General features: G+C 36.4%; 2 protein-coding genes across 2 annotated transcripts; both read right to left on the reverse strand.

Moving 5' to 3' along the window:
• Positions 1-5,687: 5,687 nt before the first annotated feature.
• Positions 5,688-15,643, reverse strand: pde9ac (phosphodiesterase 9ac). Its single transcript, XM_026283119.1, has 19 exons — positions 15,506-15,643; positions 14,239-14,309; positions 14,022-14,099; positions 13,901-13,944; positions 13,695-13,749; positions 13,524-13,594; positions 13,037-13,124; positions 12,831-12,912; positions 12,653-12,727; positions 12,493-12,579; positions 12,280-12,384; positions 12,116-12,198; positions 11,777-11,933; positions 7,756-7,869; positions 7,512-7,616; positions 7,308-7,436; positions 7,119-7,214; positions 6,856-6,942; positions 5,688-6,674 (listed from the first exon to the last, which is right to left on the reverse strand). Exons 1-18 carry the CDS (start codon positions 15,572-15,574, stop codon positions 6,892-6,894), a joined length of 1,560 nt encoding a protein of 519 aa, XP_026138904.1. The 5' UTR covers positions 15,575-15,643; the 3' UTR covers positions 5,688-6,674; positions 6,856-6,891.
• A 4,052-nt stretch (positions 15,644-19,695) lies between these two features.
• hepacama (hepatic and glial cell adhesion molecule a) lies at positions 19,696-25,538 on the reverse strand. Its single transcript, XM_026282362.1, has 7 exons — positions 25,284-25,538; positions 23,418-23,756; positions 23,063-23,344; positions 21,308-21,401; positions 20,942-21,009; positions 20,391-20,461; positions 19,696-20,325 (listed from the first exon to the last, which is right to left on the reverse strand). The coding sequence occupies exons 1-7, from the start codon at positions 25,369-25,371 to the stop codon at positions 20,011-20,013; spliced, it is 1,257 nt and encodes a 418-aa protein (XP_026138147.1). The 5' UTR covers positions 25,372-25,538; the 3' UTR covers positions 19,696-20,010.

Raw genomic sequence — 25,538 nt, forward strand, 5'->3', positions numbered from 1 at the left:
ATTACAATATGTTACGAGCAGCAAATCAGCTTATTAGAAAGATTTCTGAAGGATCATGTAACACTGACGATGAGAGAGTATTGATGCTGAATATTCAGCTTTCCCATCACAGAAATTACAATTTAAAATATATCAAAATGGAAAAGAAAAAAAAAATATTTGAAATTGTAATAATATTTCACAATTTTACACTTTTACTCTCTCTCTCTCTCTATATATATATATAAATTAATAAATATTTTATTAATTGCAATATATAATTAAAATATTTTTTTATTCTTAATTATGTGTGCATATTTTTCAACAATAATTCTTATAACACTATTTCACAATATTACAGTTTTACTGTATATTAATCAAATAACTGTAGCCTTGTTGAGTACAAAAATCTTACTGACCCCAAACTAAAGTGTTTTATGCATAAATATTAATGTGATTTTTATTTTTTTCAAATTTATTTAGAATGTAAAATAAAATATACACATTATAGATAACTATTCAAATAAATACTTTTATTTTAAAACATTTGAATTATTATTTAGGTGAATTTATTTTCAAATTTTGTAGTTATTCTATAGAGGATACAGATTTTTTTTATTTACTATCTACTGGATTTTGATTCGGTATGTCAGAAGAACATATTAAAATAATTTAAAGGGAAAAAAAGTGTTTGTAAATCCTATTTTTAGTTCTGTATTAAAACAAAAAAGAGCATTTCAACAGGAGTATTCAGTATATGCTCAATGTAATGTTTTTCTGGTTCAAAATGAAACGCCAATGAGGCCTATATTTATTGTTTTATTTAAAGAACCACCCATTAAAGTGTCTACGGCTGCAGACATATAAAACCTTTAGAACCTTGCAAATAAAAAGTTATGAACTCTTGTGGGACACAGTCGAGCAAAATAAATGTTCTGGTTTCATCGCAGTATGGAGAAATAAAAATGTAAGGGAAAAGAATAAAGAGAAGTCGGAGCAAAGGCAATGCTGTCTAGAGAAATGCCCCAATCGTGCAATTGTTTTTAAGATGATAATGAGATTTCAACTACATCTCAAATCAGTTCGACCCAGTTGTTTTGAATATACAGATGAATAGTCTACTGAAGTCACTTCAAACGGTAACATCTTCAAAATACAGCACAGCAGAGGTTGATAGGGGTGAAAAAATGTAGCACTCAAATGACTCAGATAAGGCAATTCTCCAAACACATTATTGCTCGAACATAAACGTTGCTCTTCTAAAACGTGGTTGAGGCATGTTCGGCTTTTCTCCAGGCATAACTGATGGACACACAGTGTATTTTGTGATGTTCTGAGCAGTATGAGCTCATGCAGATTGAGGTTTTGTGGGTCCATCCTGAGAAGAGGCTTCCAGACGTTTAAAGCTTGTCTGTTCCATCTCTTCTGAGGCATGTTGTTTTTTCTCTTTTTTAAACAAAATATTTATCAACACATTGTCTGGATGTGACCGTCGGGTTGTTGATGAATCTTGGGAGATGTCCCAGATATCCCCACTCTGACTCACAAACAGACAGTTGGTTTTTGTATTTTTCTAACACTTTATTTAACTGTTTAGACTGCAAATGACCTGATGAGCACTACAGGTGTTCACTGTCTGGAAAGAGCGAGGTGTCCTGTAAAAGCTGTCTGTCGAGGAGATTGCGGTTTGTGGTCCTTATCTATGGAATGCCCCTGAAGCCATGCAAACCTCACAGGAAGAGCATTCTTGGTTTGCCTTTGGACTGTCTGAGAGGAACTGGACAATTGTGTCTTTTAATAAATTTCTATTAAATAACGGGTTTGTATTAACAGTTTAGAGCTGTGGCTTAGGGAAAAAAGTTTCATGAACTGATTTTTACCACCGATTCAATGAGCAGGTTTTCAAATGTATGCATTTAAAAGATTCACAAACTCAGGAATCAGTCTGAATCCTTCCACGAATTCTTCGCAAACTCATTGAATCAATATATGATTCACTTTAAGAAGAATTAAAAAGTGGTGATGTAAAGAGATTAAATACATCCCGCCTCCTGTATTTCATTTATTTTTTAGCCTGCCACAAAGGAGTTGGTCCCACCTGATTCACAAACAAATGAGTTTTTAAATGATTCAAAAGACTCAAATGGTACCGGTTTGAATCACTTATGCTGATTTTTCATCACAAATCCTTTACACAAAAAAACTAAAGTTCTATGTCATTTACTATTTGTATAAACAGGGTTAATTGACAGATTTCATATCCCCCAGCCCCCATATTTCATTCTTTTTAACTGAAAAAGAAAAAGAAAATAGCAGGTTATCTAAATGATTCTAAAGACTCAAAAGGGTTTGAATCAGTCTCAGAATCAGTTCTTCACCACAAAGCCTTCACTAAATGAATTCTGAGCAGTGAATCAACAAATGACTCACTGAACTGAACTGCCAGGAAGAAAAAAAAAAGTGTTAGCGTAAACAGAATAAATGTATTTTTACAATATTTAATTAACCTTTTGAGTGCATCTCACTCAGTTCATAAACTCTCAGTCTGTTATTTTAAAAAGTAATTATAAGGTTTTTGGTGATTATCATAGAAGGAGTCCCACCTAAGGACATATGCTTTAGAAAGACTCACAAACTAACAGTTAGCAGTTTAAGTCTACTGAGTCCTTCACACAAATTTGTCACTGAATGAACTCACTGAATCAGTACAACTAATGAATCATCCTTATGACTCATTACTGCATTGGAAAAAACAAATTACTAAAATAATTCAAATGCAAATTTCTCCTTATATTTCAGTACAAAGCCTTTGGTGGGTCTCAGAATGGTGAAAGAGTTTGGGAACCCATATTTTGGGGCAGAAAGGAAATGAAACATTCTGCTCAGTACTGTTTCTTCTCCTAAAGGAAGATGATTCATGGGTCTGTGGTGAACTGAAATCTAGACGTCCCCCCTAAAGGAGAGGCCCCTGACAGCCTGAACACTGACCCTTAACTCTGGCCCCCTTTAAGAAAACACAGAAAGGAGACACAGACCGAAGGAGACCTATGTGTTTAGACAAAGACAGTATCTAGAGAGGAAATACAGTACGAGGAGCGAGTTCTACAGCTTTGATGTTTAATAGCATCTGGATGAGGAATGTTATTAAAGCTCCACTGCTGTCCATTACTCACTCAGAGCTTCTCATTTACAAACTTTCAACATCTTTTTAGTTTTGCTCTTATTTTATATCATTGTTTTCATATACACTAGTCAGCATTTGAAGTGGATCAAAACCTTTCATCAAAGTTGTCCTAAAGCCCAAAATGCATTCTTGCCTCATAACTACTTTTTTGATCCACATCAAATGTTGACAGCTGTATTTTTCACACATTTTCATTATCAACAAATACTACTGTGTGGTTGCACATTTGACGAATAAACGTTGACAGTCTCTTTACTGTGCACATCCAGCTCTTTGAAGTGCGATACATATCTGTTGTCATGATACCCTGAAAATCAGAAAACTTCAAATGGGATTCATTGGTGGGAAAGCCCCTAATTAGCAAGAGGGATTTGGAAACTAATGACAATAAAGGAAATGCACAACAACACGGTCCTTTAAAGAGAATCCAAATCACTTTTAATTTGACTTTACTGTTTACACCACATCGACCGCAGTGACACAAAGCAGATTTAATCTGTTTTGGAAAAACGTTCCAGGAAACTTATCTCCAACACACTTTCACTGACAAGCACGGCTTCAAGTGAGACGCTGGACAGATAAATGGTGATAAGTGGAGGAGAGAGATTTTTAGCGGAGTCAAATTACCAGAGGCCCGTTCCTCACACAGATAATGTGTGCTGCTTTCCAGGAGACTCACTCTTGACACTTGTGCAAAGCAAAGCTATGAGCACCAGATAGCAAACTTATAATCCTCAATGTTTAAAAATGACCAGAACAGTTTTAATATTGTACACTTAAAAGGTTCTCTTCTGCTCACTTATTTTAAATAACATTAGTAATGTCACTTTTGATCAATTTAACAGTAAAAGTGTTTAAGAAATCATACTGAGATCATACCCAAACTTTTGATATGTATATAAGTAAATTGCACTCCATTTTACTTTCATGTTCATATTCATAAAAATATCCACTAGAGACCACTAGTGCAAATGTTATTTTGCTTTTATATTTAGATTTTTTTTTCTAACTTAATATTTGTTTTACAAATTAAATGATTAGAATTAAAAAGTGATTGAGGAATCGACAAAAAGCTGCATATTTGATTAGTGACCTACTGTAGAAATGCATTTTTCTAGTGAATATTTTATATTTTATTAAGTTTATTTCCCGAAAATTAAATTCAACAACTACCGATGTTACATTTAACCAAAAAAAAAAACAAAAACAAAAAAAAAAATACATTAAACAAAATTTTAATATAAAGAAATGGTAAAAAGTTATATGTCAGAAATATAGTAAATGCAGATGGCACCCAGCAATATAATACTTCACACAGTAAGTTAATTATATGACCATAAACCAGGCTTTTATATGTCTGGGTGTGACTTTCTTTACCGTTTTCAGTTTCCACTCTTGAGAATTTTTCTTTTGTCATGTAATTGCTCTTCTTTCAGTGGTCTGAGTGGAGAGCATAAAGGGCTCTTTAGAGTAATATTGCCACCCTGTGAACAGTCAGTGGAGCACAGGCGACAAAACCTGAAGGTGCCAGCACACACAAAACACAACTTAATGGGTCAGTCTGTGCCTTCTAGGCACAAAACAACATTCTTATTTAGTATGTGAAGGATTAACGTGATGCTGGGACTTTTTGGAACATGTCAGAGACATAAATAGAGTTGTAAAAAAAAGAAATAAAATGTAAATGTAAATATTTTGCGCATGTAGCTAAAAGCAAAGGCGGGCCTGGATGCACTGGAATCAGAAGGAGCGTTGTTTTAATTCAAATGAATGTTTTCGCTTCTCTGAAGTGGGTGATGAAACAGGCTTTGATAATCTGTGAACTCAATATGTCACAGTCGAGTGGAGACGAAGCAAGACACGCCAGCAGATGGGTAATTGAAAGCTTAAATTAAAGCTCATCATCTAATAGAGGCAACAAGATGAAGAAATGTGTATAAAATGATGCCATTTATCATGAAAACAAGCCAAAGGCGAAAACAGATACAGTTGGGATGGAAAAAGCGTGGCTCTAAAATACAGGTTGAGGTGTACATGTTCCAGTTTGTGCACCGGGAACAATGACAGACAAACAGCGCTATATAATTTGTGCTTTAGACCTGCATTTTGAGTCACGTGACTTAAAACTAAGTCTATTTATACACCACTTTCCACTCGTCTTTTAAAATGAGCTGCTTTAATTGATAGCTTGCAATGACAAACTTTGCACTCCAATCTTGTTTCCACAAGTTACGCAGCCCTAAGCGAAGGAAATATGTGCCATGATCTCCATCCATCAAAATGTGCTGCTCTAAGACGCCAAATGCTGACAGTGAACATATGAATGAAATGATGCGTTCAGGCCTAACCTTGTCATAATAACAAACACATGTGACCTCCTGGCGAGAGATTTTATTACCACATTGATAAAAGGAGAAAAGAACAGCCACAAGGCAGAACTCCCACAGACTTTATTGTCTTATTTGGAGGACGTATTAGAAGCAAACCAGAGCAAATAGGATACAGAGAAAAAAAAAATTGGTGGGAACATTGAGCTGAAGGGTACAAATATAGAACGTGGTAAGCAAGGCATGACTTCTGGTGTGAACTTTCAGACAGCAAAAGAAGAAATTGAATAATTTAAATGGATGATGACCCAACATTTTTAATTCTGCTATTTACTCTCCTTCAAGTTGTTACAAATGTGTAAGAAATCATAAAAAATATATATATTTTAAAGAATGTTTCAACTGTCCACACAATGAAAATCAGGACTGAGAAATTTTTCAACGTATTTTCTTTTATGTTCTGTAGGGAAAAAGTCACGAGGGTGTGTATATTATGATCTAATTTTCCTTTCAAGTGTATCATCTATCTGGATGTTCTAGTGCAAATGCATTGATTTAAAATCTCAATAACCAAATAAATAATGGGAAACCGAATCAAATCCCTGCAGAGGGAGTTCTCAGGTTCCTGGAAAGCTGCTGTTCAGATTTACAGTGGTATTGTGCTCACCACAAAACCACCTAAAATGTGAAATGCTGTGTTCTGGAGGAACTCAGGAGAGGAAAGGTTGATAAAAGGAACCGTATCATATCGTACTGACCATTATATTCATCAAAACATATTTTCAAAAGGCACTAGGTATGTTCACACGTTATGCTGTAATTCGATCTCCAAATTGCTTTGAGATCACAAATCTTTTAGATGACTACATATTATGTATTTGCATGCAATAGAAATGCAATGTTTCCATTGAACACTGTAAAACAGAACAAAACAAACAGGACTAAAACTGCAGTGATAAATATATATGCCCATGTCAGCCAAAAGGGTTGACAAAAAAGAAATAATCAGACTGGACTGGCAGTCTGTTGGCACAAGGAATCAACTTGTGATATTGTGAGTCAAACAGGTGACCCTTTAGATTCAGTGGATTCAAACCAGCCGTCTTCAACAGCAGCCCAGCGTCTCCCAGATCCTCGCGCCAGAACTCTGTCCACACAGTGCAGACGCGTCAAAAAACAGACTCCTAAAATTACACAATTAAACTCATCAGCCATATAATCACTCTTCCAATAATCCTCCACTATAAAAATCACAGATTACTGGAAAATGACTGTAAGATTCAAGTGAAGGAACAAGAAAACAAAGCAAATAACAGAAAAGAATGGCTTTCTGTTATATTAAAAAGGACAAAACACTGTACTCACTGTATAATGGATCAAATATTATGCTCACAGCAGTGCTTATTTCTTCTTCCCTCCTAATGACATATTTTCTGATTTTTTCTTCTGTGCCTCATTGAACAAAAAACATACCTTTATGTTAGCACGATGGGACTCTATAATGAGGCTCTATGATATGTATGACTTTGTCTATGATGTCTATATACTATATATAATATATACACGTCTATTTATATATTATTATATTTCTTTCATTAAGCTATGACTATGAGGCGAGGAGTGTTTACCTCGGACATGGCATCATCAATTTGCTTCAGCTCCTCATAATGGTCCCGTGAGTCTCTGAGAGGCTGCACCATAATCTCTTCAATCTGAGGAAAGAGCTGAGAGGAAAAACATGAGATGGGTTGAAACATCATGAAATGTTTTTGGATTTTGGGTGAGCTATTACTTTACTGTTTGACTATTTCACCTACCTTCATGACAGTTTCAAACATGGGGATGAGAACAAATTTAATGAAGCCAATCTGGGCTGTGGGCTTGGTGACTTTGTCTCTGTCCATGAAGGCTGCCACAGGAAGCCCCTCAGATTTCTCTCTATCACTCTGAACAAAGGCAAGACAGCGTAAACAAATCCACCTGCCACTGTAGAGCAATTATAACACATAGAGTCAGCAAACCTGTATGAAATATTCCTCCAGCAGACAGTCCACCCACGGCTCTGCCACCTCTGTAGGCCGGACTTCATTGGAAATGTCACAGCATTTGATAAGAACCATCTTCAGCTGAACACATGAGAAGATGACAAATCCTTACTTGTCTGTCAACAAATCTGTGCCTGACAAATTCATGCCATATACATCTTTTTGTTGGTTATAGCTAGTGTAAGATGCGACTTTGGCAGAAAGTGTGTATGAGGCATACGCAAGTCACATGCTCTTCATTGGTGAAGTCAAAATTGTCCACTTTATGCTTGAACGAGTCCAGAATCTCTCCATGCCGGGCCATGTCCGTGGCCAAAATCAGTGTGATGATAGCCTGCCATTGGCATATAATAAAAACATATTTAGATATTGTACGAACATTTACTGCAAGAAATAACTTTGTGGCCATTCACACAGAATGATTTTGCTTTCTACCACTCTTAATTTAATATGTGCTAGACAGACGTCTTTGATGGTTGCTCTTACATCTTTTTCAGTAGCTTGTGTAAGGGTGTTGCTATATACCGATTTTGACAATAAACATAATATAAATATATATATATATTGATACCACGTTAGTAGCACACATACAATAATAGCATAAGTAACCCAGCACCAGTAACATTTCATCTTGCTGACACTCCAACATAGTAGGTGGCAGTACTGCACCTTAACACTACCTGTCATATAATTAAAGGAAGAAAAGACAACACAGAATAAGCTAATACTGCGCATGTCGGATAATATGAAATCAAGAGAATCTATTTACACCTGAAAAAAGTAATTAAAAGTAAAAAATAAGTTAGCCACAAATATGGGTATTCTTTGGATTCTGTAAAAAAAAAGGGGGGTGTTAAATATGAAGGTATTTTTGATTCAAAACAACTGAACACCTGTGACAGTGCGATTTGTAGTTGTAAAGAAAAGCCACACATGTGTATCAGTAAATTTGAAGTCACAGAGATAAATGTTTTAATAGTTGCAAACCTGTAGACTTTTTTTCTCTCCCACAAACATAACACAACAGTTACACCTTCTCAAATTCTTCATTGCAGGTGCACAAATCCTATTCTACAAATCACACATTTAGAAACTCGTACGCTCAAATTTTTGAAACAATTGCTGCAGTGAATGTGGTGCAAAACGCATTTACACACCCGCATCAAGAAATGTGAAGTCGTGGAGAAATGTTGAACATCCGCAAATCAGTACGTGAATTCATCCAATGAGAGTTGCACACTTGTAGAATATTTTCTCAGAAATGTCTTGTATATTTTTCTAACACAAACACAAAGTACATAACTACATCTGCTTGAATCTGCTGCGATGAATCTCAAACAATGTTTTTCGCTTTCAAGTGACAAGTTTCGCGCTCTCCCTTTTGCACCGAGATATTTGGTTCAAAAGTGATTTGTGCATCTGTAGAGGTAGTGGGCGGGACTGTTTAGAGATTAGAGAATTTCAGCCAATCACAAGAGCTACTTTGGCTCGTTGCTGAGCATAGACTCATGGTGTCATATTCACATTATTTTTAATGTCAAATAGTTTATCCATAATGTTAGACCATTGCTAAAATAGAATAGTTTTGTGCTTAATATAGAAAAGGCACTTTTGATTTTGTTGTAAAAAAATAAAAAATAAAAATGCTAAATGATGCTGGTTTATTTGGGCTGTGATAAATCTTTCTCTGGTAGTCCATCATCTGTGCTCTTGCTGTTGTGAAAGATGTGTCCATCTTGGAGGCTGAGGAGAAATTCCTTCGAGGACCTGTCATTGATGCAAGCTACTGTAAGGATCCTATAAAGGACAAAATGTTGAAACATGACATCCTGCCATTATTTATAAATAACCATTGTTTATACCACTATGCAACTTTTGCTTTTTTTATTTATTTTTATCAGTGAGTGGGATCACTTTGACAGCAGGATAAAGAAACAATTAAAGAAGAGTGGCAAGCCATAGGAGAGTCATCTACAGGAGTCATGCTGTTAAGAAATAACCAAGTCATGGTGTTAATAAATAAATATTTTTTTTGAACAACAATGTTGTCTCTTTCTTTGAAATGACCCTTGGAACTTTAGAAAAGGGTTAAATTGTGTTTGTCTTCATAAAATGCTGTGTAGGACATGTTTTGTTGCTGTATGACGAGCAATTGTGAATTGTACAGCAAATATTTCATTTAGGATCCATATGATTACACAGTACTGTATGTCTAATGGCCCGAATATGGTTAATATCTAAATATAACTTAATATAAATGCACAACATCATATATCAGTCATATATATCAGTATATCAGTCAGTCTCCTGTATATACAGTTTATAAATAAATATAAATAATACATTTTACAGTAGGTCATAGGTCTGCAGCCTCCCCCTAATGGACGCATGCGGAACAACAGGGGCGTAAAACTGCTTGGGGCGTATATCTACCGGCTACAGTTCCCAAGCCTCCACCTACTCAGCAACGAGCCAAAGTAGCTCTTCTGATTGGCTGAAATTCACTAATCTCTAAACAGTCCCGCCCACTACCTCTACAGATGCACAAATCACTTTTGAACCAAATATCTCGGTGCAAAAGGGAGAGCACGAAACTTGTCACTGAAAGGTGTTTGAGATTCATCGCTGCAGATTCAAGCAGCTGTAGTTATGTACTTTGTGTTTGTGTTAGAAAAATATACAAGACATTTCTGAGAAAATATTCTACAAGTGTGCAACTCTAATTTGATGAATTCACGTATTGATTTGCGGATGTTCAACATTTCTCCACGACTTCACATTTCTTGATGCGGGTGTGTAAATGCATTTTGCACCACATTCACTGCAGCAATTGTTTCAAAAATGTGAGCGTACGAGTTTCTAAATGTGTGATTTGTAGAATAGGATTTGTGCACCTGCAATGAAGAATTTGAGAAGGTGTAACTGTTGTGTTGTGTTTGTGGAAGAGAAAAAAAGTCTACAGGTTGGCAACTCTTAAAACATTTATCTCTGTGAGTTCAAATTTACTGATACACATGTGTGGCTTTTCTCTACAACTACAAATCGCACTGTCACAGGTGTTCAGTTGTTTTGAATCAAAAATACCTTCATAGTTAAACATCATAGTCTGCAGCATGCACAGATCAACAACAGGAAATAGTTTTTTGTATGCTTATGTACAGTAATGGTTACAAATTTCTCTCCCCTTTCCTACACTTGTATTTTGAGTGTGCACTACCCTGCATCTCACGTTTTTAAATACAAAAAATGCATTCTGTGTGAACAGCCCCTTACATTTCTTAAAGGGGTGGTTGACCGTTTTTTTCTAGGCTTGATTGTGTTCATGTTTTTTTTTTTTTTTTTTCATGCATTATTTTTTGCATAATTTACCTTTATTCCACACTGTCCCTTCTCTGACAAATGCCTCAATTTATTTCCAGTTGTTATGAAGCCCCTCCCTCAGAAATACGTCATGGGCTGAGATTGGTCAGCTGGCTCAGTGTGTTATGATTCGCTTAACGGCCTTGGGTGCGTCTTAACATCCCGCCCCTCTCAAGCTCAGAATGTGCTCCGTTTGTGTTGTAAACAATGACGTCCTTATCAATTTGAGCCTGATTGAGACGCAGAGAATATTAATGAAGAGGATCGCGGAGGACCTGTGCAAGCACGGCTCTTAATGGTATGTTTGTTTGTTGTTGTCTCATACTATTAGATCCGCTGTTATTTGTAAATGCCACTGCTTCTGTTCGGTTTTATTCTGATTAAAGCTTTAATACAGCACATCAATAGTATGCACGTCCATGTATAACGCTTCTCACGATCTGAATGCGAGAGGGGGAGAGAGAGAGATGCAGAGCAGGGCAATGCGAGGAACAGGATTGAGAACCGCTGTTTTAGAACATTGGTTTTGAAACTTGTGAATCCATTAGAATCATTAGAAGACAGAATCGCGATTCATATATGAACAGATTTTTACGTGCACCTGTAGTTTTTTCTTCCTCTTCTCTAAAGCAGCTCAGCAAATAAAAAATAAAAAAAATAAATAAAATAAAGCAGCGACGCATGGCCCTGCCCCCTTTATCGCGTGTTCCAGAGGGCGGGGTTTATCTGGGTTTGTGACATAACAGACCTGGGAAGAAGCTCATTGTAGTCCCTTACCAGCGTTTTTTGTAGGCATTGAACTTTCAGCTTTGTAACTTTGCAGATATTGTTTATGCTCAAACAGCAACATTACACAATAAAGTTGATATTTTGTGTTATACCTGTCTGATCTTTTTAAAAGCCTCCGGGTCCACATTTGCAAATATATTACACTCCGGCAGTGAGAGTATCTGGAAGGCCACAGCGCAGTGGTGATTCTCCAGGGGCGAGATGTCGTTGTAGCGCACTGCCAACTCAGTACGAGCATTGATCTGGTACCTGCATAAAGACATCGCTACATTATCTCGTCATATGTCATGGGAATGATTGCTAAGATAAACAGCACAGATATAAGGCTGTAAAATTGTCATCATGAACGTGTAGGCATATACCTGGGTGCACCTGTATGTTTTTATGAGAACTGACTCGAGAGCATAATTACACAGAGGTGAAGATCTTACGTGTTGTTGTATCCAGGGTGGTCTAAGTCGTGACACACAGCAGCAGTCATTAAAATGCCCAGATCTGTCAGCGTGAGCTTTTCCTGTGGGCCACACACGGGTTTCCACTTTTACTGTTCCACAGTAATTGCTGTGCTAATTGCTACGTACGTAAAAGTTCTCACCTGAAGGTTGCAGAGGTGGATCATGCCATACATCATCTGACTCACACAGAAACAATGCCGGAAATTATGGAACGGGTTGCTGCGGTAATTTTCCTGAATGCCCAGCTGAGAACATATAAAAAGAATCAGAATCAGAGCTGTTAACCTGGAAAATTCAGAGCAAATCACCTTTCTTGCACCATTTCATTTTGACAATTATGCTAGCAATCTTACCAGCCAGCGTTTGAGAGTAATCGGGTTCATGTTAAACTCCTTCACGAGGCCTAAGTCATGGTACATGTACTCCAGGCAGCTCAGCATCTGATAAACAGGAAAACATAAAATGAGCATGTGTGCATGATTTCATCTCTAAATGTAAGTGAGTCAGACTCACTTCATTATGTTCCCAGTGCCACACATCAAAGGTTGGTTTCTTCAGCGCTTCAATGGTCTCCTGAGAAAGTGTGTACTGAGGAAATCAAGATGAACAGAGATTAATAGCACATAGAGACAAGATGTTCTCACGCAGGGCCCATAATTCAATCAAAGCGTGTCATAAAACTTTAAAGCACCTTTGGGTAGCTGGGGACGTCACGTCTAGGAGTTAATTTCTTTCCATCGTCTGAGAAATTGTATTTGCATGGACAATTTACTCTAAAAGGAGAGCGGCTGATTAGTCATTTATATAAATCTGTTTCTTTTTTGAAAAAGAGCCGCTCTAGATGGATAAACAGATAGATCCTCACGCTTGCGTTGGAAGATATTTTCTTTCACTTACCTTCCTCCTGCTCTGGAAGTCATCTCATCTCTCAGCTTCTTCAAATCGTTTTTGCACTTTTCGATCTCTATGACCTTTAACCCCTCCACTGCATAGAACATCATCAAAGTAAGAAGAGTGGTTATCACTTGTCTGTGCTGTTGTTAGGGAGGCCTGAGCCAAAAGAACATATGGTGCAGGGTTCTCCTCAGGATGTTTAACAGAAGTGTGAAGGCTTACAAAAGCAATATCGCACCTCTCCTCAACAAGCTATAATTGACCCTTCGCCAGGAGTTTGATTGACAGGCAGTCTGACCAATCATAATGCCATTTTCCGGACAAACAAACCACACAGGAGAGTAGATTAATGTGAACCTGAACTTGAAAAATGATGTGTATTTACATCTTTCTGCGACTGAAACATGAAACCTTCTGATGTTCATTCATGTTTATTTCGTGCAATAACTAGAAAAGTGTAGTGCAGTCAAACAACACTGTCATTACATACGTTCTACTCTCTTCTCCAGCATTGCCAGTCTGTTGGTCACTTCCGTTTTTAGTTCGTTGATCCTGAATGCTCTGTAGATGGAAGGAAACATGTTAACCTGGTTTAAGTACAAAACCATTATGGTGATAAAGATTCATATTTAGTCCATGAGAAAACAAACATGTCCGTTACCTGCTGAACTGCTCTGCTACCTGTGAGATTACAGTCTGAAACATATCTTCCTTTTCTGTTGAGTTAAATACACAGGCTATAAATCAGGGCAGGACACCTCATAGCTTGAAACATTATAATAAGCAAATGTAAACATGGGCACTAAAGGTCTTCCAGTAAGTGAGTCAAATACTGTATGAAATAAAAATAAAAAATAAGCATGTTACCTCCCAGCTGGCCAGCAGACGAAGGAATTACCTTGTACAGGGAGCTAAAAAAACAAAATAACAGATTAAACTGAAAATAAACTTAATTGATTATAGAAACAAGGGTCAGGCTGGGTTTTACTTGGGGGTGTTGGTGGGCATTGTGGGATCAATGGACACAAGTGCACCTTCAGGGTTCACCATCATTATAGCAGTGTTCCTATAGACAGAAGAAATAAAAAATGTATGATTGTATTATGTCTGGCACTGAACATGTTGTACTCTACAGAGAACTTCCTTCTCAACCTATGCAGATTTGCAAAATGTATTGATGTGTAGATTATCAGTGATATACAGACCTAGGGATGTTGGAGGAGGAACACAGCAGTTCTTTAATATCACATGGGCTGCAGTGACGACTGAAAAGCACCTGAGCAGGACAAATAAGGGTGTGTTAGTTGTATTATGGGTGTATTTATTGTCATACCTGTACTAATAGTCTCATGCTACTGCGCTATTAATACTCCAGTGCAATTCAAACACAGAACTTGAGAAAATTATCTTCAAATATCATTGAAAATATTGGGGATTTTAAAGAAGAGGCTGATCAGCTTTTTTCTATGCTTGATTGTGTTTATGGGGTGCAGAGATAAATTAATGAATTTGATTCCACCAGAAAAAAAAATCTTTACTATCTCAATGTTTCTCCTAAACCAAAATAATAGAGATTTTGGCTCAAGATTCACACTTTACTCAGATTGTCAAAGACAACCAAGTTTGTCATCAAAAGTCATAGCCCAAAATATAAACTCAACCATCAAGTACTTCAGCTTTGCTATCCACATACTCACAGTATCACCAAGTTAATGGTCTAAAACTTAATTCAGAACTGAGCACAAAATCAGCATATTAAAATGATTTCTGAAAACTTTTTCCAAAACCATTTAAAAATCTTACACCCCCCACATTTTAAAGGGAAATGTAAATAAGATAGAATTTAAATTTAGAATTAATATGTACAATTAAATGAGTTTATTAATTAAAAGCATTAAAACAGAGAATAACAAAAGGTGAAAGAGGCAGCTGTGGTAGACAGGCTGAGATCGCCAGTAAACATATGCCACACTCAACGCTCTCGATGACCACTTCGCTTCTCTGGGAAGTTGTGTGTATGGGTCAAGATGAACTGCTGAATCTGACACATGCATTTCTAAAATACATAAAATGTTTTTCATCAATCAGAGATTATAATATGCAGATTGTGAGTATGACTGAGCATCTGTAAGATCTGTAGGTAGAACAACACTCTGTAAATTGGACTTAAACACAAGAGTTCTTCAATCATCATTACAGTTTGTAATAAACATATATATTGACCAGGACCATTTTTTTTCAATTGATAATATTTCTGTTTCAGCATTGTTCTATAAAATGCATCCATATAATTTAAGAAATTGTGTGTGCATTAAATTCACTCACTCATTAAGTTGTCAGGATTATATTGGCCATCAGACATCCTGCTTTCTAGTTATTGGTCGACCACCAATAGTACTTCAAGATTGCAAGAGAAACACTAGCTTGTGAGTTTAAATCCAGAAAAAATATACACCAAAAAGAGGCACTCACCTTCTGAACTTTACCATCTACATCCAAATAGATGGTTTTGGGAGCATAGGAGGAGGAGCCAGACCCCATGCTGACAGGATAAACTAGTTAGCCACTTGCCCTGGTACCCCTATCCAGGAGCAGATCCACCGAGACCAGATCTCAAAATGTTCTATCTAAATACATAAAGAATTATAAGTACATGTCTTTAGCCATGTAGTCTTGCACTGTCAATCAAACAATAAAGCAGTAACTGAAGATTCAGCTAACCCTTAAAATTGTCCGAACCATGCTATGGAGCAGAGCTATAACCTAGGGTTAAACCATGTTACTCTTTGCAGAAACAAGGTTCAAGCTATTTATTTATTTCCCATACAATGAGTCACCATTTTGGGTGAATTATTTCTCAAAAAGCCAATTAAGTGTTCTCACAAGACCAATCAAATCCACAGAACACACTTTATAGTGCACATCTGTGCAGAAGTACAACTTTAATAACTCGCAATTGACTCTGATTGCCAAACAATCAGACATAGTGTCACCTGAGACTTTCTTGGAAACTTTCTTGAAGATATAGCAGGCCACATTTAATTCTAACCATGTAACTTAATCTGGACGTAATGAAATGTTCTATTCGTAGCATTGCAGATGAAATGTTTGAGTCAGAAAATAGCAGTCTTGCCTGTGTGGCGTCAGCAGCTCCCAGTTCTCTCCGCATGCAGGCAGCGTTCTCAGCCGTCCCAGGTGCTCAATGGAGCCTAACAGAGCAACTGAGCAAGAGAAACCTGGGGTATTGATGGACCCTGAATATAATTGTCACTCTCTACTGTTGTCAAGGGAAACAGTTACTACGGAGAAAAGGTGCCCAGGCCCCTTGTTGTCTGTTGTAATCATTTAATTTAGTCCTTTCTTTTATCCTGCTTAATTTAGCAGCCCACCCTGCAGTCTATATTTACGTCTGAAAAAATGATGGTCCATTGTGTCATATGCAGCTTTAGCGATTGAACTAAGAAACGTAACTTTTTAACTAAAAACTAAGAATTTTGAGGTGATACTAAATGCAAATTTACATAAAATGCAGCAATTACTATAAAACCGAAAATGTTTGAAAGTGATTGTGGCTGAATACAATGACAGTTCAATGTAATGTGCCAGTTTTCTGTGTCCACTCACAGCAACAAATGTTCGGGTCAGCTGAAATAGCCACTCACAAAAACGTTGGATCACGAACATTATTATTGCGGCTGGGTCATTAACAGCCTGAACAAACTGGGGATGGAAGTGTGAACTGCAGATACAAGCGCAAACCTGTTCTGAGCCTCCTTCCTCTCTAATCTCATCCCCGAGGGGCCAGAAAAGCTTCCTACGTCTTAATTCTCCGAGTCTCATGTGGCACTGACTACACTCCTCTGCGGAAATAGATTATCAGTCTGAGCCGCCCAGAGGGGCTCTTTTAATGCTGACACAAGGGTTTTGACGGTTTTGATAAGACTGGATAGGGCTAATGTGGATAATAAGAGATCAAACCTCTTTTTTAACCATTTGGCCAGTGCAGTTCATGTCTAACTTTCAACATCACCAAAGGTGGCTTAACAACGGACCTGCACAAAAGCATAAATTTAAAAGCTTATGTGACTAGGTGAGAAAGAAAACCACACCTCGGGTAATCAGAAATGCATATGCTTGCTGCTAATCACGGGACAAAAGAGAAGAGTCCGGTCATATTTCAATAATAAAGGATCTAAGGGGAAGACATTATCCTGATAATAAAAGGTTTTATGGTTGTTCAGTTTATGGATGTGTGTCCGGGCCAGATCTGGGTAGGAATATGGAAAACTCCTCCATTAGGGTCCTTTCATCTTCTCCTTTTGCTTTTCAGCATCCTTAATGTTTCACCCACTCTCTGTGTCTGAAGCTTGAAAGTCTTCTTGAAGGATTCATATTGGGTTTATCTGACCTGTTGAGATGGGAAAAGCAACCACACTGTACTGACTTCACAATCCACACAAAATCTACCAAACAGCTGATAACTGAACACAGCGAAAGACTTGTGGATGTTTAATGATGTTGAAGTAAGTTCCAGCACACAATTTCACTATATTATTTGCTCTGTATAGAAATAGGTTACGGAGTGAGTGGAAAGATTGTTTTAATAGCTTACTACTACATTTAGAATCAGACGTTCTGATTTGGGGGTTTCTGGACTGATTAGAGTATCTACTCCAAAATGTTTCCATGAGCCTTGATTGCAACCATTCTGCATAATCACCACTTACGCACAACGCTTTTTTACCATGTCAAGTACTGGCGATCATAGGCAAAGAAGAGTGATAGAACTGCTTACCCTAGAGTGGAAGCTAAAACAAACCTAACGCTAATAATTTCAATTATGCAGTAAATTCAGAAAACAGCACTATTACCATCAACTCATCCTTCTGCATTTAAAAACAAGGTGAATGAGCTATTTATGGAGTAAGAGTTACATATTTTCTGTTTCATTTAGTTTATCCAAGACAGGTCTATTGTGAAAATAAAATCCTCAACTTTACCATGCCTGACATATGATTGGTTTACCAGTGTTCGGCTTTTTACTCAGAAAATGCACTTTATTAGGCTACAGTTACTCCTTTCGAAAGTAATTTTATACTACATTACTTTGTAATTGCGTATCTTACCACAAAAAGATATCCTAAAATGTTACTAACAGTACATTTCTTCCTCATCATTTGACCATAATCCACACTGGATCGCAGTCAGAATTTATTACAAACACTCAGTGGAGATTGATAGTGACTTTTAAGTGTTGTATTCGCCATTCAATTGTGATGTGTAGCTTGAAGCTAACTGTCTCTGTTACCCACATACGATTATATTTCATGATTTATTTTATCAAAAAGAATAGCATAGGTTAGTAAGAAAATGTTTCGGTTTCTAAAAAGATTTTTTCATTATAGTTATACAATTTATATCAGGATCAGAGGGATGTGGTGATCAAGCCATGTAATGCCAGAGTAAAGTAATGCCACAACTTACACACTGGTGTTCAGATGATCTTTTCTTCTCACAAAATCAACGTAACAGCAATATTTTCAGCGGTTGATTGTAAGCTTTTCCATAAGCTTTCCTGTTGCTCTGGTGACTTCATGTGTTCAGGAATTTTCATGAGTCGTGAAAATTAGGAAAATAAATCTAGGAATTGTTGGATTTCAAATAAGTAGGTGTTGATGCATTAAAAGTACTGAAGTAACTAGATGTTTTATGGATGGTAACTGTAATAATATTACTGAAATCTTATTAGTAATTACATTAGTTACTGCACAAAGTAATAATATTACTGTAGTTATGGCCCAACATTGTGGTTGACTGATCACAAACCTAATGTTTGACAGTGTGACTGTACTGTGTCTAACTGCAAGTAAGATGTGCTCCACAGATAAAACAATGCACTATAAACTTATAGGTTGTAAAAGTCATTTTGACATGGAATGACTTTTAAAAGAAGACAGACTTCACATTATATTTGGCCTTATATGTATGTATATATAGTTTATATATATATATATATATATATATATATATATATATATATATATATATATATAAACCCAGCTGTAGTTAACTTCAGGTGTTTGAGGTTTTGCGTGGTAGAACTGTCAGGATTGTCTGAGGTAAACTCCCGCTCTTGTTGTGATTGACAGGTCTAGATGAACAAGATAGAGCGCCATTATCTGATGACGGAATCAGTGTTTACTACATTTTTTCGATTAAATGTTAAGATTTATATACAATATAGACATTTTCCCAACGCTCTTTTAAGCATTTGGATAACAAAATTTTCATGTCAAACTTTCTATAATGAGTGAGAAATGCTATCATTTAATCAAGTTAAAGTGACTCGATTAAAAACTATTTATATTATTCTGCAGGAAAAGTGAAGGAGAGAGAAGATGATTTGTGGTCCAGGTAGGCTTTGAAATGACGCAGATGTTTAATTGATTTATAGTGATGTGGGAGCCTCTGGTGGTTAAAACCTGTAAATTGCCAACCTTGTAGGCCTACCCAAAGGTTTGTGTCTTTTTGTCCTTTTGAACATATATGACATTTACATTCGTTTTCCTTCAAAACAAATAAACAAACAAAAAGAATAAAATCATTTTGATACTGACGTGTGAAGTAATATTTACAAAAAATGCCCAATATAGATTAAATAAAACAGTATGAAAGTATTTTTTATTTTTATTTTAATATTATATTGGCTTAGTTTAAGGTAGCTATAAACCATATATGAATCTGGTAAAAATCTAATGTTTCTATTAGTATACAAAAACAATTAAACCATCCGGTACATCCACATAGGCTACTCCCCTGTAATACACAACTACATGTTTAGATAGCATTTGCATTTGCATTTGCATTTGAAAAACATAAAATACTAAAATTTCATAAGATAACTAATACAAATGACCAATTAAAACTACCATATCCACATAGTCTCATGATCTCACATTAACTCTCTATTGTCTTGCTCATCGCGGGAGGCTGTGGTGGTGCATATTGTTTTCTTGTTCAATCAGAAATTGTTCTTCATGTGGAGGGGAGGGGCTTAGTCTCTGAGGGTGGGCTTTGTGTGTTAAGCTGCCCATGTGTGGTGGAGTGAGAGTCGGATGAGGGGTTGATGGAGGAGAGGGGACGGGGGTACGGGGGTATCTTCTTCCTGAATGCATATAAGCTTCTGGAGAGTGAACAGAAGGTGAAGCCATGCTGGGATAACAAGGTGGACTGAGGGGGTCAGTAGGATTGATATAATTGCAGGAAGACTCATCTGTTCCATCAGAGAAATCCTGGAAATAATAAACAATATTAATAAATAAAACTATTCGATACATTAATACAAATACTTTCTTACCGTTTCATTGAGGACATATAGTCCACCCGGGTTCCGACGGTTCTGGTAATTTCTAGCAGGCACAATATCAACTACAGTAAAGAGAATGTTCAAGATTTAAAAGCAAGTTATTAAATAATAATAATAATAATAATAATAATAATAATAATGCAAAAACACAAAAAAGGTAAAAACAATAGATGAAAAAAATAAAAATAAAAATAAATAATTTGCCTTGGTAACTAACTGAAATAAATAGGTTAAAAAGTAGCATACAGTTACAAAATATAAAAGGTAAAATAAGTTAATATATATATATATATATATATATATATATATATATATATATATATATATATATATATATATATATATATATATAAGCATAAGCTAATTCAAAATATTAATAAATACTATTGAAGGATAACTAAATATTCCCCTACAGTAATAGTAACAACACTGCAAATAATTGTAACAAATTATTACTCTAAGTATAATCAGAAAAAAATGACTTTTTTCATTAAAAATTGAGATTCATCTTGTGTACTTCTACAACAGTGAATTGTCGTTACCCTCATGATTGCCGTTGCTCTGCTCTGCTACATTTTGTCCGCTCTGTCCGGCAAGCTCTTGCCTTTTTCTGTAGATAAAACAATGATGTCTTCTGGTTAGCAACATAACTGACTGTGATAGAAATATCAAATCCAATTCCATATTCATGTGGTGTACAAACAGAAGCCTAAATGTGTTAAAGCTGTCTTCTTTCCAGTTTAATCAGTTGCTTTGGACTTTGTTTTTCATCTGATCTGTGGAACTTTGACCTCCTAACATTTCAAGCACAAAGACATTTCATACAACAACTGTGCGAGCTGTGGAGATTTATTGCAGCTTGCTTTAGAGCTATCAAAGAGAACGGATAAGGACAATAAAGCTGGTACTTTTTGGAGGGTTTCCAACAGGCGCACACAGTCACCAAGGTGATGAGTAAGAAAATGCCTCCCATGGAGAGGATGATATAGAGAGAACTCCGTCCTGCAAAATTTAAAACAGAATACAAGGTGACACAGTACATCAATTCCTCTCCAGAATACAAACAGCGCTCTAAAGGACCAAACTCTGCAGACAAGGTCCAAATTAAGGAGAGCTCAAATGGAAGATTGATTGCACAGGTTGCCAGGAATACCAAGTGCAAGAATGAATGGGGAAACTTGGGGCTTTTTAAAGGGTAGACTGTGTGGAGGGAATGCAGGACCCTGCTGGGCTCAGTGTTCTGACAGAAATGTGTGCAAGTGAAGAGGTAGATGGATGAGAGGATCAGCTGAGCTCCAGTGGAGCAAAACACTTGCTCATAAACAATCTCCTTCGTCAGCCCTTTCATAAACATCCCAACTACCCAAATGAACATTCTTTCATTCTTTCATTCTTTCACTCATGTTGTTCCAAAGCTGTATGGGGTTATTTATTTATTTTTCTTCAGTTTTTGAAGAATCTGCTGCTCTTTTTCATGGTGACTCTTGACTTGACTGTGGAACAGTGTTATTTTTTTGTATTATTTATATACTATTATAGTATTTATTTATATGTTTTAATTCTCTTATTTTTATTCAGTTTCCATTTTAATTTTAGTTTGTTATTTGCTTTTTTTTGTTTTTGTTTCAAATATTTCTATAAATACATTTTATAAACGTTTTTATACTTACTTTTATATTTTTTGGTTTTAGCAATTTTCGTACTTTAATGCTTTTTATTTATGTTCAAGTTTAAATTTCTAATTTTAAATTTTTATTATTTTTAAAGTTTATGTTTTTTAATGTGATTTCCCCCCCCCCCAGTTACTAAAACAGATTTCTAATAATTTTAGTTTACAGCAACAATAACAACAACAACGCTGCTTCAGAAGACCTAGAATAGTGCACAATTTTATATATATATATATATATATATATATATATATATATATATATATATATATATATATATATATATATTGTTATTGCTTCCTTTTTCCCTCTATGAACTATTGTTGACTGAAAAAGAGCTACATAAAATTTGCTTTTTTATGTTGCACAGAAATTTCTGAAACAATAAGAAAATTATTAAATAATGCTAGAATTTACTTCTTTTTTGGGGGGTGAATATCCCTATAAATATTTAAAGCTTGTAGTTTAAACTTTGTAGTATAATTTGTATTCGAAATGTAAGGTACAATATTTACATTATTTTAAACCATCTTACACGCAAATGCCTCTATTTTTTTTTTTATCATTTTTTAAATACACTCTACCTATACAAAATAAAAAAAAGGTAGAAAATCAGTGGGGCAGTACTCTTTTACAACTCACTCAAATGTACCATTTAGGTACTAATACATATACCTTTATGGTACTAATATGCACCCATATAGGGGTAAATGTATCAAGGCTTTCCTGTAGCTCAAACAGTACATGGTGCTAGCAATGCGAAGGTCATGGGTTCGATTCCCAGGGAAAGCAATAAGTGATCAAATGTAAATGTGTGCACTGAATGCAAGTTTAATTACTTTGGATAAACCTGTCTGCCAAATGCAAGAATGAAGATGTCATGCATCTTTTGCTTTCCAGTTTGTATGTGTTCCTGTCTATTATGTAACAGCAAGATTTAATGTAACATTTTAGGTCATAGTTCACAGAGGAAGGTGTCATGACAACACCTACTGTAGACAGTGAGTTTGACAGGCAGGCTCTTCATACTGCTGATGGGGTTCTCCACCTTACAGGTGTAGACGTCATCATCTGACATCACAACATGGGAGATGGTCAAGACCTTCTGGTCATGTGACAGCAGCAGACGCGAGTCATTGGTCAAAGATTTCCCACCCTTCTGCCAGCTATAGGTGGGTTTGGTGCCACTATCGTGAGTGCAGTTCAGTATGAAGAACTCAGTCAGCTCTAGGACGGACGAGGCCACCATGTGAACAGAAGGCCTGGACACTGGAACTGTGAGAGAACAGGACAACATGTTTTGGGAAAGTTACTCTTGACTTAAGTGGAATGACTATGTCTGTCTTACCATCCACAGTAAGGTTGACGTATTTCTCCCCAGTGAAGGTATCATCAGTGATGGAGATCTCCACCTCATATGCGCCCTCGTCTGACAGCTGCAGGTGATGCAGGAGCAGGGAGCCGTTCTCGTACAGGAGGATTCGGCCACGGTATTCAGGCCTCAGGTTCCCGATGATGTCTGTACCAATGGACTGGACCACAGTGACAGGTTTGTCCCTCTTCAGCTGCCACTTAACAACGGGCTGGTCGGAGCTGGTGCTGGTGTAGGTCACAGAGAGAAGAGCAGAGCCTCCTAGTGTACCTCGCACTATAGGAGATGGACTGCTGATGTTCACCCCACATACACCTAAATACACACAGAAAATACATTCACAAGCAGACACATTAAAGCAATTGGGGCATGTTGTCACAAAAATCAACATGTGTTAAATGATCCTGAGCAGTAAGGGGGAAAAAAGAACCCCAAAGCAAAATTTTCTCGCAATTTTCCATTTAAACTTATCACTTTTCATGATACTGTACAAATCAGTATTCAGTGACTGGAGGAAAACGTGTGACAACGTGTGTTACACTAAATACCTTAACGTACTGTAAATGGCTTTGGATAAACATTTCCGAAAAATGAATAAATATAAATTTGGGTTGTATTAAACTACACAAAATGTATATATTTTAAAGTAAATGTACTCAAAATGCGTCGTCCAACTTAATTTAAAATTATTTTCAAATAAATTATTTTGAAATGTGTAACTAAGAGTTCAAAAAGGGTAGAAGATTCAGTGTAAAATATAAGTAAATTCTTCTTAAAGAGGCAAAGAAAGTAGTAGTAAATATTATATATATATATATATATACATGGTACATTATTAAATTAAATATTTTGTCTTCACTTTTTATATCCTAACTACAGTACACAGATATATTTATATATATTTATTTATTTATTAATACTTATATACGTATTTTTTTTAGCCTCTTTTTAGAGTATGAACCACAAATCCACATTGCTTGAAGTCTCCAGTGCGACACCTGCTGATGTCCTTGCCTGCTTTGCCAGTGCAGTACGAGTCAGTGTGGCATGGCTCAATCGCTGTGGCAACAATTCTCAGTGTTAACGTCTTGCCAGGATGAGCTAACAAAGGTCTGGATTGTAGGCTCGCTCTCCTCCAATCAGGGGCAGGGTACAAGAGACATGCTCTTTTGTGGATGGGGGGATGTAGACAGTGGGGCCCAGTGATTCTGCTAATCAGAGCTCTCCAAGGAAAACTAGGCTTCAGTTGGGACATGTTCTTGCCTTCGCCTCCTTCCTTGACACAACTGTACCTGGTTTTAAGAAATTGTGACGCAAAGCTCATGCCAACTCACTCATGCCGTAGTGATTGTACTGAACTTGTTTTTTTTTTTTTTTTTTTACTTTTTGCACAAATGCGACCTTTAAAATAAATCTACAGTAATGTATAAATGGAGATTAAAGACAGCATGATCTTTTTTTTGCCATAATGCAAAAAAAAAAAAAAAAAAAAAACTGGTTTGTGGTGTGATTATTTATTTAAAAAAAATAATAATTTTGCCATGTGCATTTTTTAAAGTCTGTGTCACATAATCATTCCATTTGCATTTTAACTTCCTTATTATTGTATTCATATTAAGAGCACAGTATTTCTAATAAAACAAAACATTAAGCATCACAGTTTCATCAAGTACCCTAATTAATTCACTTAAGTGATCGCTCTATTTTTGATATAGAGCCACCCACAAACAAAGCACACACTGGAAAAGGGAAACTGACAATGACATACACTTTTTCTTCTTCTCCTTCTTTGGAAAGTTTTCCCTCAACATGCACAGTAGAAAAGTCATGACGATGTCTTACCTGCCAAAGAAAAGATGAAAAGCCACAGGAGAAGAAACGCTGAAGGAGCAGCTGTCTCTTTGCATGATGCCTGCCTCTCTGCCTTCATCTTGCGAGCAGCGCTGGGTTTCTCTCCCACACAATCAGCATGATTTGTCCACTCAGGGCACGTCGCTGAGAATGCAGAGTGCTTCCTGCCAGACGGGACACTGGCTGCTCTGAACCCCGCTCTCAGGACCCCAGCCTGAACAACAGCTCTATGTGTGAGCTCGTGTG

The sequence above is a fragment of the Carassius auratus genome, chromosome 15 (genome assembly GCF_003368295.1).
Source record: "Carassius auratus strain Wakin chromosome 15, ASM336829v1, whole genome shotgun sequence".
Classification (NCBI taxonomy): Eukaryota; Metazoa; Chordata; class Actinopteri; order Cypriniformes; family Cyprinidae; genus Carassius; species Carassius auratus.